The 16,191-nt window shown below is 44.9% G+C and overlaps 1 protein-coding gene across 1 annotated transcript in view; it reads left to right on the top strand.

Annotated features, from left to right (window-relative positions):
- LOC111154259 (zinc finger protein 407) overlaps positions 1 to 16,191 on the top strand; it is a 431,681-nt gene that overhangs the window by 16,562 nt on the left and 398,928 nt on the right. The window contains exon 2 of the mRNA XM_022513763.1: positions 10,272 to 14,980. Coding sequence (XP_022369471.1) covers positions 10,327 to 14,980 — 4,654 coding nt within the window. The 5' untranslated portion in view covers positions 10,272 to 10,326. The remainder of the gene's footprint in view (positions 1 to 10,271; positions 14,981 to 16,191) is intronic.

Here is a 16,191-nt window from a genome sequence, read left to right as displayed (position 1 = left end):
GTCTTGGGACATGTTTTTGTTGTATTTCTCCCAGATTCGCAATTTGGAAATTCCCTTTTTCTTCCTGTTTTTCCACTGGAATGAAAAAAAAAAATCCATACCTTTTCTCTTGGTAGTTAGTGCTGAGTGGCTTCTTAATGTCACTGAGGGGTTTTCTCCTCGAATGTAGGGTCTTGTCTTTCCCTCACATGGAACCCAGGGCTCCGAGGCTCAGGGCCAGTGGCTGTCACACGTCCTGCGGCCTTTCGCTGGGCCGGTTGGGAGGCAAACAAAGACTTCCTTCCTTGCTCTTCAATGTTCTTTTTTACTAGTGTTTAAAATTTTCAGAGCAAATATATTACATGTTTCTTCTTATTCTCCTCCTTTTTCCTCCGCTTTCATATACCCTGTGCTTCATTGTCTTGCCTTTTGAAAAAAAGATAAAAGGCAAATCTGAGGAAAGTATACTAAGTTTTATCATGGAATGCTTTTTTTATGGGCATATTATAAATTCTTGAAAATAAAGGGTCTAATGGAAACACTTAATGAGAAAGTACAGGGGGCTCTATCACACGTACCCCCCCTTTTTTTTAAGTGAATAGACCGTTTAAACTAAATTAAGTAAAGGATATAAATTCTGTTGTTTCAGTTTTAATATTTCATGACTGATTTTATAGATGAAATTATATTTTACAATAAATAGGAAGAAGAATTTATACAGCCTGTTCTATTTGATGTGAAACAGCAAATCCCATTTCTCTGTAGTTGTAAAGAAAATTCATTATAATGTCTTTAGTTGTAAGAGATGGTTTCATTGTGATTAGTTACATTGATAGTAAAACAACCTTTTCAAATGGCGTAAGATACTAAGGATCCTATGTGTCTGCTTTTAATAGCCCTGAACTTTTTCATTCTCTACTCAGAGTCTTCATCCTCTTCTTTTATCCTGTTTTCCTTTTCCAATAAAAATTTTATTTCTTTAATAAATTTAAAAATATTCGATGGAAATACTAACAAGCATTGGTTTAATAAATGCTTTTTGAAAGATATATTAAATTTTAGCTTTTTGTGTAAAATATTTCTGACTGCAAAAGCTGCATTTGTCAGAGGTGGTTGATTTAAGATTATCATAAAATTAAGTTGTTACTGGATCAACTTACTGTATTTGGAAAATAGTACTTGAAGTATGGGAAGATTGAAAAAAAAAAACAAAACCCAACGAAAATGAAGTAGCCGGATATGGACGCTGAGCTTCTTGTGCAGTTTATTTTTGTCCCATGATTTGTTGTTTTATGTTGCTTTTAATACATTTTCATAAATAGTGTTGGAAAGGTGGAAATCTTTGGTAATGATAGGGATGATGGTCTTTTTATTCTGTTGTGATCACCGTGTTTGATCCTTATTAATATGTTTTTTTAAGTCATTGTTTTAGCTCTTTCTGAGGCACTAAGCACAAACTCTGATTTTTAACTTTCAGAGAAAAGTGAATTGGATATTGGAAATAAAACATAGGTATCCCTGGAATAGAAGCAAAATTCTCTTCTGACTTGAGTGAGAATTTTTTCCCACCAGGTAGTTTGCCTTTACTCCTACCTGTCACTCAGGCCGGGGAGTGCATAGTTCAGGCCGCTGGTCTTCACTGAGTCCTTAGATTCTGGCTGGGGGAGGTTCTTTGTTGGGATTAAACTGAACACGGTACATGAGATGCTCTGGAGTTGGGACTTAATCAGGCTCCTGGAGTCCTGTGGCCAGAGGTCCCCAGGTCTCCTGAGCTTGCAAGTGTTCTGCTGGGGGCAGGAGAGGGTCACGTGATCTGTGGCTGTGCATGTCTGTGACCCTGGGCCCTCTCATCGGGCCTGGGGACTATTAGGAGTGTAGGCTGAGAGCATTTCTGAGCCTAGCTGGAAGGGAACTCACGGCTGCCATTAGTTCTGGGCCAGGTGGCTTGCTAAGCAGTTCCAGGGGCCTATATGAGTGAATGTCTTCGTCCAAAATGAGCAGGTTTTTCAGGAATCATTAAGACATTTCTTTTATTCCATACAAATCTAAATTCAAAACTCTGCCTCATCTCTTTATTAGTTAGCTCTGTAATAACTCTTGATTTTATTATATCAGTTTTCCATTGTAAGCTGTATCAGATCTGGTTTTGGTAGTGGAAGAGGTATAAATGTAAATGTCAGTTAAGGAAAGTTCTAGAATCTTCTCAGGGAAGTTTGATAGGAGTTGTGCTCTTGGTACGCATTTCAAACATTGTACTTCAGTGAACACATACTCATCTGCTGTGTACCTTAATCTTACTGAGCTAGCACAGAGGATTCTTGTTAAAGATTGGAGCACATAGGAAAGGAAATGTATATAAAATATACATGAAGGGGGGGTGAAACTGAGCCATATCTATTCTTGCCAAGGTGACCAGAAGAGAAGGGCGTTCTGTTCTCTGTCGCTACATAACACATTATGTCAAAACCCAGTGACTTAAAGCAACAAGGATCTGTTACCTCCTGGTTTCTGTGGGTCAGGAAGGTTCTGGCACCAGGTTTCTCCAGCAGCCAGGCTTTTGTGGGGTTGTCGTCCTCGGCAGTCTGGCCTGGGGCTGGAGGGGCTGCTCACCAGCTGGCAGGAGCCCCTTGTTCCTCTCTGGCAGTTGGTAGGAGCTCAGTCTCTCCACAAATACAGACGGCATGAATGTCCTCACAACAGGTAGGCCAGGGAGGGGGTATGCAGAAAGCTCGTGCCTTTTACGACCTGGTCTCCGGGTTGGATACCCGGACTTCCACTATCTTCCGTCTCTTACAAGCGGGTCAGCAAGGCTGGCCCACACCAAGGGGAGACAGTTAGGTTTCGTCCTTTAAAATGAATTTTTGGATTCATTTTAAACTACCACAGGCCTTTTCCTGGGTGAGGAAGTGAATGTGCCTGCAAACTTACTGCTTAGGAATGCACTGTGGCCCGTTCTGTGGACAAGGAAGACGTGAGTTTTACTGGGCTGAAGTGTTCCTGCTCTGGTGGGATGGTGCATCAACCACATCTGCGTACACATCTGTCCCTAGTGGTTACGTGGTCTCTGGTGTTATCGAGTCAGTGGTTTTTAGCGTGTTAAATTATACTCTGTTGTCATGGAAGAGTTCACTCAGCCTGCAAGCATTTTCATAGAAAAGTGATCTTTTTTCTTGTAGGATCAGATGTCAGGATTCCGTGGTCTGTGTAAGATTGCAGCTCCCGATGGGGAGCCGGTGGTACTCCGTCCGGCTAGGCAATGCTGTGGTGGGAGGGCTAGCTGGAAGTGGCAGGTGGATGAAATCTGAGTAGTCCGCTGGTTTCTCTGTGTTCCTCTCTCACTCGTCTGTCACCTTTGCAGCTCATAACAGGCGTGTCGGAAGTCATACCTGTCTTACCTTGGCCTTCTGGGAGGAGGGAATGACTTCTGGAGTTCATCCTTTTCTGAACTCCCAAAGGGAGGGGACAAAAGACCATTGGGAGTTTTTAGATATGTGCGGTGTGTGCACCTGCCAGGCTGCATACACGTGTCCTCTGTTCTGGTTTTACCGTTGGCCTGGCGCCGGCACATGCTCACTCCACGCTGCTTGCACACCCAGCTGGGGTGAGGGCAGGAGCGTTGAAGGGTGAGATGCCATGGGGTAGAGGCAGGGAGAGGTGGTTTCTAGTGTGGGTGGCTTTGTCACACCAGTGAGAGAGTGTGTGTGAGCGTGTAAGAGAGAAAGTGAGCACGTGTGAGCTAGGGCTCAAGCTCACTGCACATGTACACGTCAGAAAAAAGGGACGAAGAGAGAAGTGAAGATGAGCTTGGAACGAGTGAAAAGTACAACTGAAGGGAGGAGGGTGAAGGGAGAGATTTCATGCGTCCCTCCCAGAGTAAAGATAGCATGTGAAATGGTTGAGTAGTTTCTGAAGTTCTTTCTTTAAAATGCCGAAAGAAACTTCTTGTGAGCACTGGCCACCAGGTGTCATCAGAAGGCTGCTATTGATTTGTTTTATTTTGTTCTTAAGAAGTATGTGAGTGTTTAAAAAAAAAAAGCATATGAGTGTTTTGAATTCTTCTTGCAACTTTTTAAAGAATTTTAAACTGTAGCAGAAATTATTTCAGTTAGAGCAGGAACTTTATTTCATGACAGAGTCTTGGTGACTTAATACTTTATAGGTGAAATTGAAAATGATAAAGTTACATGCAGCTTACTTGTTTCTTTGTCGTTTTAAGTCAAGGAACAACTTGCTGGGAATTTGGATGAGTGCGTACTATAAATGGAGTTGTGTATTAGAGAATCTTTGTGGCACAGTGAGGATGTGTGTTGAATGGTAATTGATGGATTCGTATAGGAATCAGATGCTTTAAGAAGATTGGGTTAATTATATACCCGTTTCTTTAGTGTAGACACCTCCTAGGTCTTCTGAGTCTTGAAATCTTACCTGAGACTCATTTTCTTTCTCCACTGGTACCAGTACTTTGAGAAGAAACAGAGATTATGATTTACTTACTCTAAGGATTGTTAGTGAGTCCCCTAACTGTCCATTTGCTTTGTTTCTGAGAAAATTTAAGGTGCTTTCTAGTTGGCTTTCAGTCAGTGTTTGTTGAGTGAATGAAGGAAATTTGCGTCCAGAAAAATGAGCGCTTAAACAGTCCCAGCTGAGGGAGCTTTGGATTCTCTCCCGCATCTCCATTGGCAGTTTGGTGCTTTCTGTTGAAGACTTTTGTTGAGTCTTTCTGTTGAAGACTCTTCTGTTTAATTTATATTAGCATAAATGTTCTTATTTCTGTTTAATCTTCTCTAGATCACTCTAAGATATTTATTAAATCATCTTACACTCCTCCTTACTGACATCCTTCTAGTTCTGGGCCTTGTAACTTAAAACTATTAGAAGGCATTCTTTCTGCAGTTTCTCTCCCTGTGATACGTCCTGCATACTGAAAAAGTAATCATAATCAAAATCAAAATTAATCATAATCAAAATCAAAATAATCAAAAATTAATCAGCGCTGTGTTTGGTGACTCCTCATTGGCACTACTGAGTGAATTTCAACTTTCAATTCAAAGCCTTGTGTGATGTGGTCTTGGTTGACAATCTGCTTCTGTTTGCAGTTGCTGTGTAGTAGAAAACCAGCACGGTAGCTCTCCGGACTGTGGACGACAGTCTTGTGTACTTGCATCGTTGGTGTTGTGCGGCTTTTCTGATCCCTTCCTTCTACTTGAGTTGTTTGTTCTACCTGCTCTGTCACAAAAAGAAAAAAGCAGTTTTAGTTTCCTCAAGGTTTAGCTCAAATGATATTTCTGCCATTTTGGCCGAATATTCTGCTTGGAAGTATGATTTCTTGCTCATTTACACAGCTGTAGATCCTAGTTCCTGTCACACACATGCACACCTGGCCTTGTATTACAGTACTTTTGCATGGATGTCACATGGCTCCTGATAGAACAAGAGCCTGGTGAGGGCAAAGAACGCATGGGCAGCACGTTAGTGCCCCTCATGCGGTTGGCCCTCAGTGTGTGTGTGTTGAGTGTTCAGTATTCTTTCTCGGTAAAATGAGATGTTGAATTATTTCATCACTTTAAAAAATCAGTTGGGCGATAACAAGTGTAGAAATATTTTCTCCTTTTGTTTTAAAATTTTTGGAGACATTATATAGAAGATAATGAAGGGTTTCATTATTCTGTATGTGTGTATTAATGCAGCTGTCACTCTTCTGTCTGAAAAAATGGAGTCGTGTGTTGTTCCATCATTAGAACATTCACACTGCAGAGGTGTACGTGTGTGAGTCCCCTAAGTCAGTGTTTGTTCTATACGTACACTTCTATAGGTCAGTGTTTGTTCTATACGCACACTTCATAGGTGAAGCTCCTGCTAGTGTCCACAGTGAAGGTGGTATGGTCATGTGTCCGAGCCGTGTCAGAAGGGAAAGAGGTGGTTGGACTCCTCATTGAAAGGAAGAGAACTCACACCATTTTAGATAAAACACTAAAAAATGTTAAACATAGGTTATGTTAGGGACATTTTCAAACATGTACATATACAGATATATACACAAGTTGGTAGGATAGTATATTGAATTTCCATGTAACTGTCCATCAGCATTAATCATTATCAGCACATAGCCTTCACTGTGCCCCTCTGCTGGACTGCTTTGAAGTATGTCTCAGACATTTTTCATTTTACCTATAAATACTTGGAGAAGATGGGGTGCCTGGGTGGCTCAGTGGGTTAAAGCCTCTGCCTTCGGCTCAGGTCATGATCCCAGGGTCCTGGGATCGAGCCCCATCGGGCTCTCTGCTCAGCAGGGAGCCTGCTCCCCACCCCACCAACCCCCCGCCTGCCTCTGCCTACTTGTGATCTCTCTCTGTCAGATAAATAAATAAAGTCTTAAAAAAAAAATACTTGGAGGAGAGACATTTATTACATCACAGTGAGGTATTTATTCTAGTACCTTATATGTGCTTGGAATTGTTCTAGGCTCTTTGGATGTAAGGGTGGATAAAAGAAACCATGCCCTTACCTTCTGGCATGGGGAGACAGGAAATACACCAGGCATACAAATAACCACAATAGGAAAAACACTGATTGCATCAACATTTAAAACTTTTGCTTATCAAAATACATTAACAAAATGAAAAGAGAGAAAATATTTGTGAAACCTGTGTCTGACAAGTGATTTATATTCAGAACATATAAGCAACTCCTGGTTCGGTAACAAAAGAGACAACCTGTGTAAGAAGTGGGCAGAAGGCTAGCGAACATCTCATAAAGCACACAGCAAAGTATTCAGCACCATCAGCAGTCATCAGCGAAGTGCAGATGAGAGCCATACACACGACCAGGATGACTTTAATTGAAAAGACTGGCAGCATCAAATATTGGTGAAAATGTGTGCATCAGTCAAAATGCTTGACATTGCTGGTCGCTGTGTAAGAAGCTTAGTCAGTTTCTCAGAGGATTAGCATACACATTTGTCCCTGTAGTTCAGCCTTACTACCCCGAGGTATTTACACAAAAGGAATGAACATATATGTTCATAAAAACACTTGTCTGAGAATATTCATGGCAGCTTTGTCCTAAGAGCCAAAGAAGGGTCCGTCCACGGAATTGTGGTGTACCTGTACAACGGGACACTGCTCTCACTGGGGTTGGGATGTGCGTACTCTTCATATATGCAAGAGACACTGTGTTGAGCAAAAGAAGGCAGATCCTCTCCCCGCAAAAGGCCTATTTTCTGATTCCGTTTCTGTGAACTTTTGGAACAGGTGAGACTAATTCATTGCAGAAGACTGGGCAGTGGTTGCCTCAGGGAGAGAGGGGGAGTTACCAGGAGTGAGTGTGAGGGGCAGGAGACAATTTTTTGGGAAGGTGGCATGATCTCTATCTTGATAGGGACACCCTTGAGGGACCCGTGTAGGTCTCTGGGCTTCTCTTTCTGGTGTTTCTCCTCTTTCTGACTCTGCCCAACAGATTCTAGCTGCCCCTCAACTCTATTGGAAGACCCCTGGGCTCTGTCTGGGATCCCTGTTGCTGTGCTGTGGCCTGGGTCCTTTTCTCCGGGCTATAAACTGGGACTCCTTTTCTTTTGTAGCTCGTCTCTGATCACCATCCTGCAGTTTCTGCTGTCCGAAGTGTTAAGCTGTTCTTTCATAGATTTTGCCAGTTTTTTTTTTCTTTTTTAGTTGTTTCATGTGCAAGAGTAAATACAGTTCCTTGACTCTTCTTGACTAGAAATAGACGTTTCTGGACTGGGCAATGTTTCTACTAAAAAAAATTGTCCAACCATTTATAATGTAAGGCAGAGATTTTGTGGTGTTCTTTGCCGTAATTCCAGTATCTACAACCAAGAATACTTGGCTTATGGTAGGGACTTCATGACGTTTTGGGGACAGATGCATGATTCATCCCCCCCCACCCCGTTTACGCTTTAGTTACGAATGTTGAATAGCAGACCTAATGCTTTATTTAAAGGAGCATTTTCTAAAGGGTCCTTTGGAACCACTGGTCTCTTGATTCTTTATAAATAATGAGTTCTGTAATGAAATTGGTTTGGGAAATGCTTATGTGCTGAAACATCCTATGGTAAAGAAACTTTGGTTCAAACCAGAGTTGCCTAAATGTATTTGACCAGAGGTTTATCTTTCCTGCCTAAACATCTATTAACTTCTTACTTAATTTATATTTTCTGGATCACATCTTGAGAAATGGTAAACATCTTGTAAGTGTAATAAAACTATGTACATTTATCTTTTTTACTCTTTTACAAGAATGGTACACTCTGTTCTTGTAAGACAGTTAACAAATAGAAGATGCTTTTGTGTTGTAGGTTATATACAACAATTTGTGTATTTTTAAGCAGCTTTATTGAGATACCATTTGAACTACAGTTTAATGGATTTAAGTATGTTCATGGACGTGTGCAACCATCACCACAGGAAATTTTAGAACATGTTTATCACCTCAGAAAGAAACCCTATGATCTGTAGCTTTCACCCCCTGTCTTGCCCTCCTCCCCCAGCCCTAAGGAACCACTGGCCTGCTTTCTATAGCTGTAGATATACCTATGTTGGACATTTCCAGTGAAAACAATCCTATGCTGTGGGGTCTTCTGTAGCTGGCTTCTTTCATTTAGCATTTCCAAGGTTCACACATACCGTGGCATATGTCAATACCATTCCTTCATGTGGCCGAATATTCCGTCGTGTGGGTATGGATGTACCTCATTCAGTTTTTCTGTTAATCCATTGATAAACATTTGGGCTGTTTCCACCCCCTGGCTATTAAGACTAATACTGCTGTAAACATTTGTGTACAAGTTTTCACGAGGATATATATTTTCACTTCTCTTGGCCGTATACCTGGAGCGGAACTGATGGGCCATATGGTGGCTCCATGCTTAGTCATTTGAGGAACCGCCAGACTCTTTTCCAAAGTGGCGTCACCGTTTTATATCCCCTACAAGCCTTTGAGTGATTGGTCTGATGTCTCCACATCCTCACCAACACTTGTTACTTACTGTCTGATGTGTTGATTCTAGCCGTCCTAATGAGTATGAAATGGTATTGCATTATGGTTTTGATTTGCATTTCTCTAATGAGTACTGATAGAGTATGTTTCATGTGCTTTTTGGCTGTTTGTATATCTTCTTTGGAGAAATGCATAGTGAGCCCCTTTGCTCATTTAGAAATTGGTTCATCTTTTTATCATTGCGTGGTAAGAGTTCTCTGTGTTTAAGCCCCGTGTTGGGTAGATGATCGCAAAATGCTTTTCCTGCTTTGTGGATTGTTTTTTCCCTTTCTTGATTGTGGCCGTTGAAGCACACAGTCATTTGAAATTTTTAATTTTGCTAAAGCCCAGTTTATTCCTTTTCTTCTGTTGCTTATGCATTTAGTATCACATAAATATATTTTGTTCTCTGCTTTAAGCAGTATCAGAGCAACAGCCATTATTGGGTTTGTTGTTATGAAAAAAGTAGTTAAATAGATAAAATAGTTATCATTAGTTTTGAGGCCATAATATTTGATGGTTTTTTATTCACACGAAATCCAGTGGCATTTGGCTAAAAATTCCAGTCCTGGTGTAAAGTAAATGGAAAATGATGTTTTAATTGAATTAAATGGCATAAGGAAAAATAAAATCAATATTATTGATTTTAAAGCATTTTATTCAGTGAAATTCTTCTCTCCCCCCACATTTGCTTCGTTAATCCTGCTCTCCTGCGGACGTTTCCGCTTGTGCCGAACCTTCCGCGAGCGCAGCATGGCTGTAGGACGAGGAAACCGGGACTGGAGGTGGGAAGCGAGGAGGTCTCCGTTGGCGCGAGAGAGCGCGCGGCGGCGGGGGGGGAACGAGGACGAGGACGTGTTTAGAAAATCAGGGCGAGGCGCGTCGCTGCAGGGAAGGGAGGACGCCGTGCTCCTGCGTTGCGGGGGTCCGGGACTCGGGCTGCAGACTGCGGAGGGGGCCCGCGTCCAGGCGTGTGTCACAGCGGGTTGTTCGTTTGCTTCACGGACGGGGGTTCGGCTTCCCCGTGGGAATCCCCAGCGGCGGCCGTGCGCGGGCGGGGAGAGGGGCTCGGGCCAGCGAGGCCTCTTCCGGCGCAGACTCGCCGAGCTCCGGCGCGGGCGCCGCTCCCGGGTCTGACGAAGGCCTTTCCGTGCGGCCCTCAGCGGCCGCGTGCAGTTCTTGGTGTGCAGGAAAGCTCGAGGTGGTGACAGGCCCTCGCTCGGCGCGTCACCCCGTGCTGGCCTCCGGACGAGGCTGTGTGTCCCGTGCGCGGCCTGACCAGCTGTCTGTTTTCTGCGCAGGTGGCGAGCGCCCGGTGAGCCGCGCCAGGCCGCGGCCCTCAGCACGTCGGCGGCCATGGATGCGGAGAAGAAGCCGGAGAGCGAGGACGATGAAAACAGGAGCAGAGGAGCGGACGCGACAAGTTCCTCACCGTGCCCTGTAGACGGCGGGCCCGTGTGTGACGGGACAGCACGTGCCTCAGAGCCTCCCACCAGCAAGAGAGGCTTCCCGCGCGTCCCCGTCCCCGCGGCGGCGGACGGAAACCAGCGCGCGTGCAAGCGGCTGCGGCTCTCTGCCGGCGCGGGGCCCCCTGAGCCCGTCGAGCCGCGCGCTCTGGGCCGAGACACTTCGGAGCGCCCCGCCCCTGAAGTGCCTGCCCCGCTAGGCGACACCGCGAAGGAGGCGCTCCTCAGTGAGGGCCCGGCCGGCCGCCCTTGTCCTCCCAGGGCCTTCTCCGCTCCTTGCGGTTTTAGCCCTGGTGATGCGGTGTCTCCGAAGACAGACCCTGAAGACGAGTCTGCTCAGGACGTGGTCTCCCTCGACGTGGAAAGAGGCTCTCCTGTCCCCCGGACAGAGACCAGTGTTGGTTGTGCCGCCGGACACGTCGAGCCGGTTCTCAAGTGCAGCGTTTGCGGTCATCTGCTCTCTTCTTGCTCCGACGTGGAGCAGCGCGCCGAGGGCCCCACGCAGCAGGTGGCCGGCCCCGCGTGCTGCCGCTGCGGCCACGAGGCGGAGAGGGGCGCCGCGCTGCGCGTGCACGCGGGCCCCACGCCCGGGCCGCAGCCGGTCTTCTCCTGCGAGCTGTGCGGCTTCCAGTGCGCGCAAGAGAACCTGCTGAACGCGCACTACCTCGGCAAGACGCACCTCCGGCGTCAGAATCTCGCTGCTCGCGGAGGATTTGTGCAGATCCTAACAAAACAGCCCTTTCCCAAGAAACCGTGTACCCTGGGAACAAAAAATGTTCGCGTAAAACCCAGACCTACTAAACCCACGGCAAGGACGAGTGATCCCAGAGGCGCACGGAGTGCTGGAAGCAACGTCCACAACTTCCGAGGAGGCGTGTCCAAGCAGAGTGGAGGCAGCGAGCTGCTCGTTGAAATGATGCCGTCCCGGAGCACTTCGTCCGAAAGAGTAGAGATGGTTGAAGAAAACGTAACTTCCGTGGGGATAGCTCGAAACCCTGAAAACCAGAGTAAAAGCAAAAAGATAGGAGCGTTGGTAAGCTCAGAGGGTCTCTTTAACAAGTTGGAATCTACCAGAAATACCCTCCAGGCAGCGCACGGCGTCTGTGCCAGCCCGAGATCAAGACCCGAGCGCAGCGTCTTCCTGTTGGGCGGTGGCTTCCGACGACGAACTGGCACGTTTACCTTAAAAGGCCAGGCCAAGAAAAGGCTTAATCTTTTAGGAATGAGTAAAAGAGCAACTAATGACCCCCAGAGGTTGTATATGAAACACTTTAGAACGCAGGTGAAGGCAAGTGAGACAGAGTGTATGGCCAAACACGGAGAAGCAGGTGGCGGTGTGCGTAGTCTGCGTGTGACTTCCTCGGAAACCCTGGGCCTGATGCGGGACAAAGGGAGCTCCCCTGTCGTGTGCTCCGGCGGCTTTGCGACGGGGAGGCCGGCTGCTGATCACCAGATATGTGCTCGTACAGACTGTGGTCACGGAGCGCCAAATAGGACAGGCGTGGGGAGCCACGGGGAGAGGGGCCCTGCGGAAGAGGCGAGGCTTTGCTGCCAGGCATGCGGTTTTTCCAGTACGTCGAGGGGGGACCCTGATAGGTATTTGCACAACCGCCAGCATCAGCACACTGCCGCTGGCCTCAGGTGTCAGTGCTGTTCGTTTATTTCTGAGAATGAACTAAATCTTAGAGACCACATGAAGGAAAAGCACAATATGGGTTGTTTTTGCACTCCTTGCAGTCTCTTCTTGTCTGAGAAAGACGTGGAAGAACACAAAAAAACCGAGAAGCATATTCGTTTGTTGGTTCAACCAAAGACTTCCCAGTCATTTAACAGTGATTTGGTTTTACAGACTTTATCCTTAAGTACTTTAGAATCAGAAGATACAAAAGGTCCTATGAATGAGTCTGTAGCTCAGGAAGAACCTTCTAAGTCCAGGGCAAGCCATGGGCACGAAGTGAGGCACTCCAGTAAGCCTCAGTTTCAGTGTAAGAAGTGTTTTTATAAAACGCGGTCTTCCACTGTTCTCACAAGACACATCAAGCTCCGGCATGGCCAGGACTATCACTTTCTTTGTAAAGCGTGCAATCTTTACTCGCTCAGCAAGGAGGGAATGGAGAAGCACATCAAGAGAAGCAAGCATCTGGAAAATGCCAAGAAAAACAACATTGGCTTAAGTTTTGAAGAATGTATTGAAAGGGTGTGTATAGGTGCAAATGACAAAAAAGAAGAGTTTCACATTTCTGGAAATGGAAGGATTGAAGGCCATGTAGAAGGTGTGCGGTTGCAGGAACATTCCTATCTGGAAAAGAGCCTACTGACTACCAAGGAAGTGCCACAGTCTGGTGTAACGACCAAAGAGGGTGAGGTAGCTTTGACTACTACTCCAAAGAGAGGGAGACCCAAAGGTAACATCTCGCGGACATGCTCTCACTGTGGTCTCTTGGCCTCTAGTATTACAAACCTGACCGTTCATATTCGACGAAAACACAGTCACCAGTATAGTTATTTATGCAAAGTGTGTAAGTATTATACCGTAACTAAGGGAGATATGGAGCGCCATTGTGCCACTAAGAAACATAAAGGACGTGTAGAAATAGAAGCAAATGGCAAGCAGAATTCAGATATCGTTGTTGGCCCCGAAGGGGGTAACCTTGAAGCCTGTAGAAAGAATGCCATTTCAGCAGGTTCAGATGAACTTGCTCACAGGTCAGCTGAATCAGATACCTCCACTTCAGAAAAGCCAGTGCCAGAGCACGGAAATCCAGCTGAAGTCGAAGTTGAAAATGTATTTCATTCTACAGATGGGGAAGTCCACAGTCACCTTTCTGATAAAAAGGAACAAATGTCTCTAGAACCAGAGGACCCTCTCCAGCAGGCGGATGCGTGCTCCCAGAGAGACGTGATGGGTACAAGTGATAACAAGTGTGTACACTGTGAGTTTAATGCTCACTCTTCTGCTTCTCTAGAACTCCATGTAAAACGGAAACATACAAAAGAATTTGCTTTTTATTGTATGGCCTGCGATTACTACGCTGTGACTCGTCGAGAGATGACTAGACATGCAGCCACAGAAAAACACAAGATGAAAAGGCAGTCTTACCTGACCTCTTCTGACACAGAAGTGTCCAAAAACATCATTATCCCCGAAGAGCAACATCAACACAATTCTGAAGAATATCAGATAATTTCAGACGAGCCATCTGAAGAGGTTCTGAAATCTAAAAGTACTGCTGATTGTTGTGTTTTGGATGAGGACACTAATTTAGATGTGTCTAAGGTCCTCCGTGCTCCCACCTCCGTGGAGATTGAGACTGAAGAAGAATCTAATCTCAGTGAAGACCGTTCCTTTTGTGAAACTTTCCAACAGACTCTGGCCAAGGATAAAGCTCTGAAACCTGAGGAGATGGTGTCCCTTAATATTTCCTCTAATTGTGGCTCCCCAAGCAGATTTCAGAATGAAAATTCAGGAAGCCCAGCTTTGGATTATGAGGCAGTAGAGAGAGCCCACAGCACATTGGATGAGCCTGGGGATGGGAGCACACGCAGTGAGAGCGATGTTGGCCAGGCAGGGGAGAATATAGATAATGCCCCCAGCAAACCTGGATGTCCTGGAGGTCTTGGGGAAGGGCATCTGGCCGAAGGCACCATCCCTTCTGTGATGACAAGGACAAGGCAGGAGCTGAACCTGGAGAGCGGTGGTCAGAACGAAGTTGGGAGTGTGCAGAGTTCAGAGGATTTGAAAGATACTCAAGAAGACCCTGTTCTGGAGAACAAGGAAATTCTGTTGAATTCCCAACAGGAAACTAAAATTATTTTGGAAGAGGATGGCCCAGCTTCTGATAGCGCAGTTGAAAGTAATGACATTTATGAGACTATAATCAGTATTGATGACAAAGGACAGGCCATGTACAGTTTTGGCCGGTTTGATTCTTCCATAATAAGGATCAAGAACCCTGAAGATGGAGAATTGTTAGATCCGTCAGAAGAGGGTCTGGTCACAACAGGTGTGAGGATTAGTGAGTTGCCCTTTAAAGACTGTGCTCAAGGCGTGAAAAAGAAGAAATCTGAAGGCGGTTCCTTTGGTGAATCCACACGAATTCGTTGTGATGATTGTGGCTTCTTAGCAGATGGTTTGAGTGGACTGAATGTTCACATAGCCATGAAACACCCTACAAAAGAGAAACACTTCCATTGTTTACTGTGTGGAAAGTCGTTCTACACCGAGAGCAACCTCCATCAGCATCTGGCCAGTGCAGGCCACATGAGAAACGAGCAGGCCAGTGTAGAGGAGCTTCCAGAGGGAGGGGCGACTTTTAAATGTGTCAAGTGTACGGAGCCCTTTGATTCAGAACAGAATTTATTTCTGCATATTAAAGGGCAGCATGAAGAACTGCTCCGGGAGGTGAACAAGTACATAGTGGAAGACACTGAGCAAATCAACCGCGAGAGAGAAGAAAATCAGGGAAACGTTTGCAAGTACTGCGGGAAGTTGTGTCGGAGTAGCAACTCGATGGCATTCCTGGCACATATCCGCACCCACACAGGTATGTACCCCTCCGTGGACCCGCGTGGGCCCGTCAGGCACAGACGAAGGGCAGCATGGCCTGTTGTCCCGTCCAGATAGGGAGTCTGCGCTGCATTTGCTTGGTGGCCCGCCCCCCTGGCTCACGTGACCCTGTTGGATGGCACTCCCAACTTGTGCCATAAGTCAGTGTTGACCCTGAACGTTTCCGAAGCTGATTAAGGCTTAGTGATTCCAGGGCAGGTTTTTTGACACATTTTTCATTTTATCAAAAAGCCTTGCCCCTCCGATGCCTTTGCTGAAGTCCTGTCTCTTAACAGCTTTCCAGTTGCTTCTGAGTCCTGATTGTTTGGTTTTCCAAGGTAGCTATTAAGTGGCTCTGTGGATTTCCGAGGACATATTAATTGGCCTTTGAGGAATGAAATAATAAAAACTTTCTTAGAATTTTAGGGATTTAAAATTATTCATTGGCAGATGGTTTATATCGAAAAGTGTAACTCCCAGGCACCAAGATTCTACTTTCAGGGATCAAGATTAGTGAACACTTTTCAAAGTTAATATGTCCTAGGGATTTGGTTTTCATGAAGGCAGCACCTGATTTAGTTTCTGTGCTCTGTCAAATGTAGTGTTACATTTTAATGTTTAATTTGGGGTGGAAATTTTTTTTAAACTTTTTTTTTTTTGTGGAAAATGCATAAGCCACTGTTCTAAATTTATGTAAAAATTCACTGCACTGTTTCTATAAACCTGCCATACATTCTTTATTTTAAATAGACAGCTTTTCTAAATCATTGTGCTCTGCTTAGACAAGTTCTGTCTCCATGGTTGAATTTATGAGTGGATTTGAATAATAAATTCACATTTCAATGAACATATTTTCATTAAAACTGTAAGGTTTATTTTACTGTACTTTTAAATAATGGCTTATTATTAAAGCTATACTTTAAATTCATGCAGTTTTTGAAACTTAGTGCATGGTTACAAGGAGGAAGACAAAAGAGTTTGAAACATTACTAGTTTAGGGAGATTAAAGATAGATAAAAGTTTTTCTTTGAAGAAAATAAGAGGGCAACCTGCATAAGATTAATCTAGGTAAATACAAACATTGTACTCTTGGCCCCAACTCTTCAAACAGTGGAGCTATTGTTGGGAAATAAATCCGAATACGGATCTCTTGGCATTATTAATACCTCTTTCGTTACTGTGTTGCTCACTTTAGGGAGTTTTCTGGCT

The sequence above is a fragment of the Enhydra lutris genome, unplaced genomic scaffold, assembly GCF_002288905.1.
Source record: "Enhydra lutris kenyoni isolate GAN:26980312 unplaced genomic scaffold, ASM228890v2 scaffoldscaffold36, whole genome shotgun sequence".
Lineage (NCBI taxonomy): Eukaryota > Metazoa > Chordata > Mammalia > Carnivora > Mustelidae > Enhydra > Enhydra lutris.
Note: the sequence above shows the minus strand (reverse complement) of the source record. Positions and strands in the feature narration are given on the sequence as shown.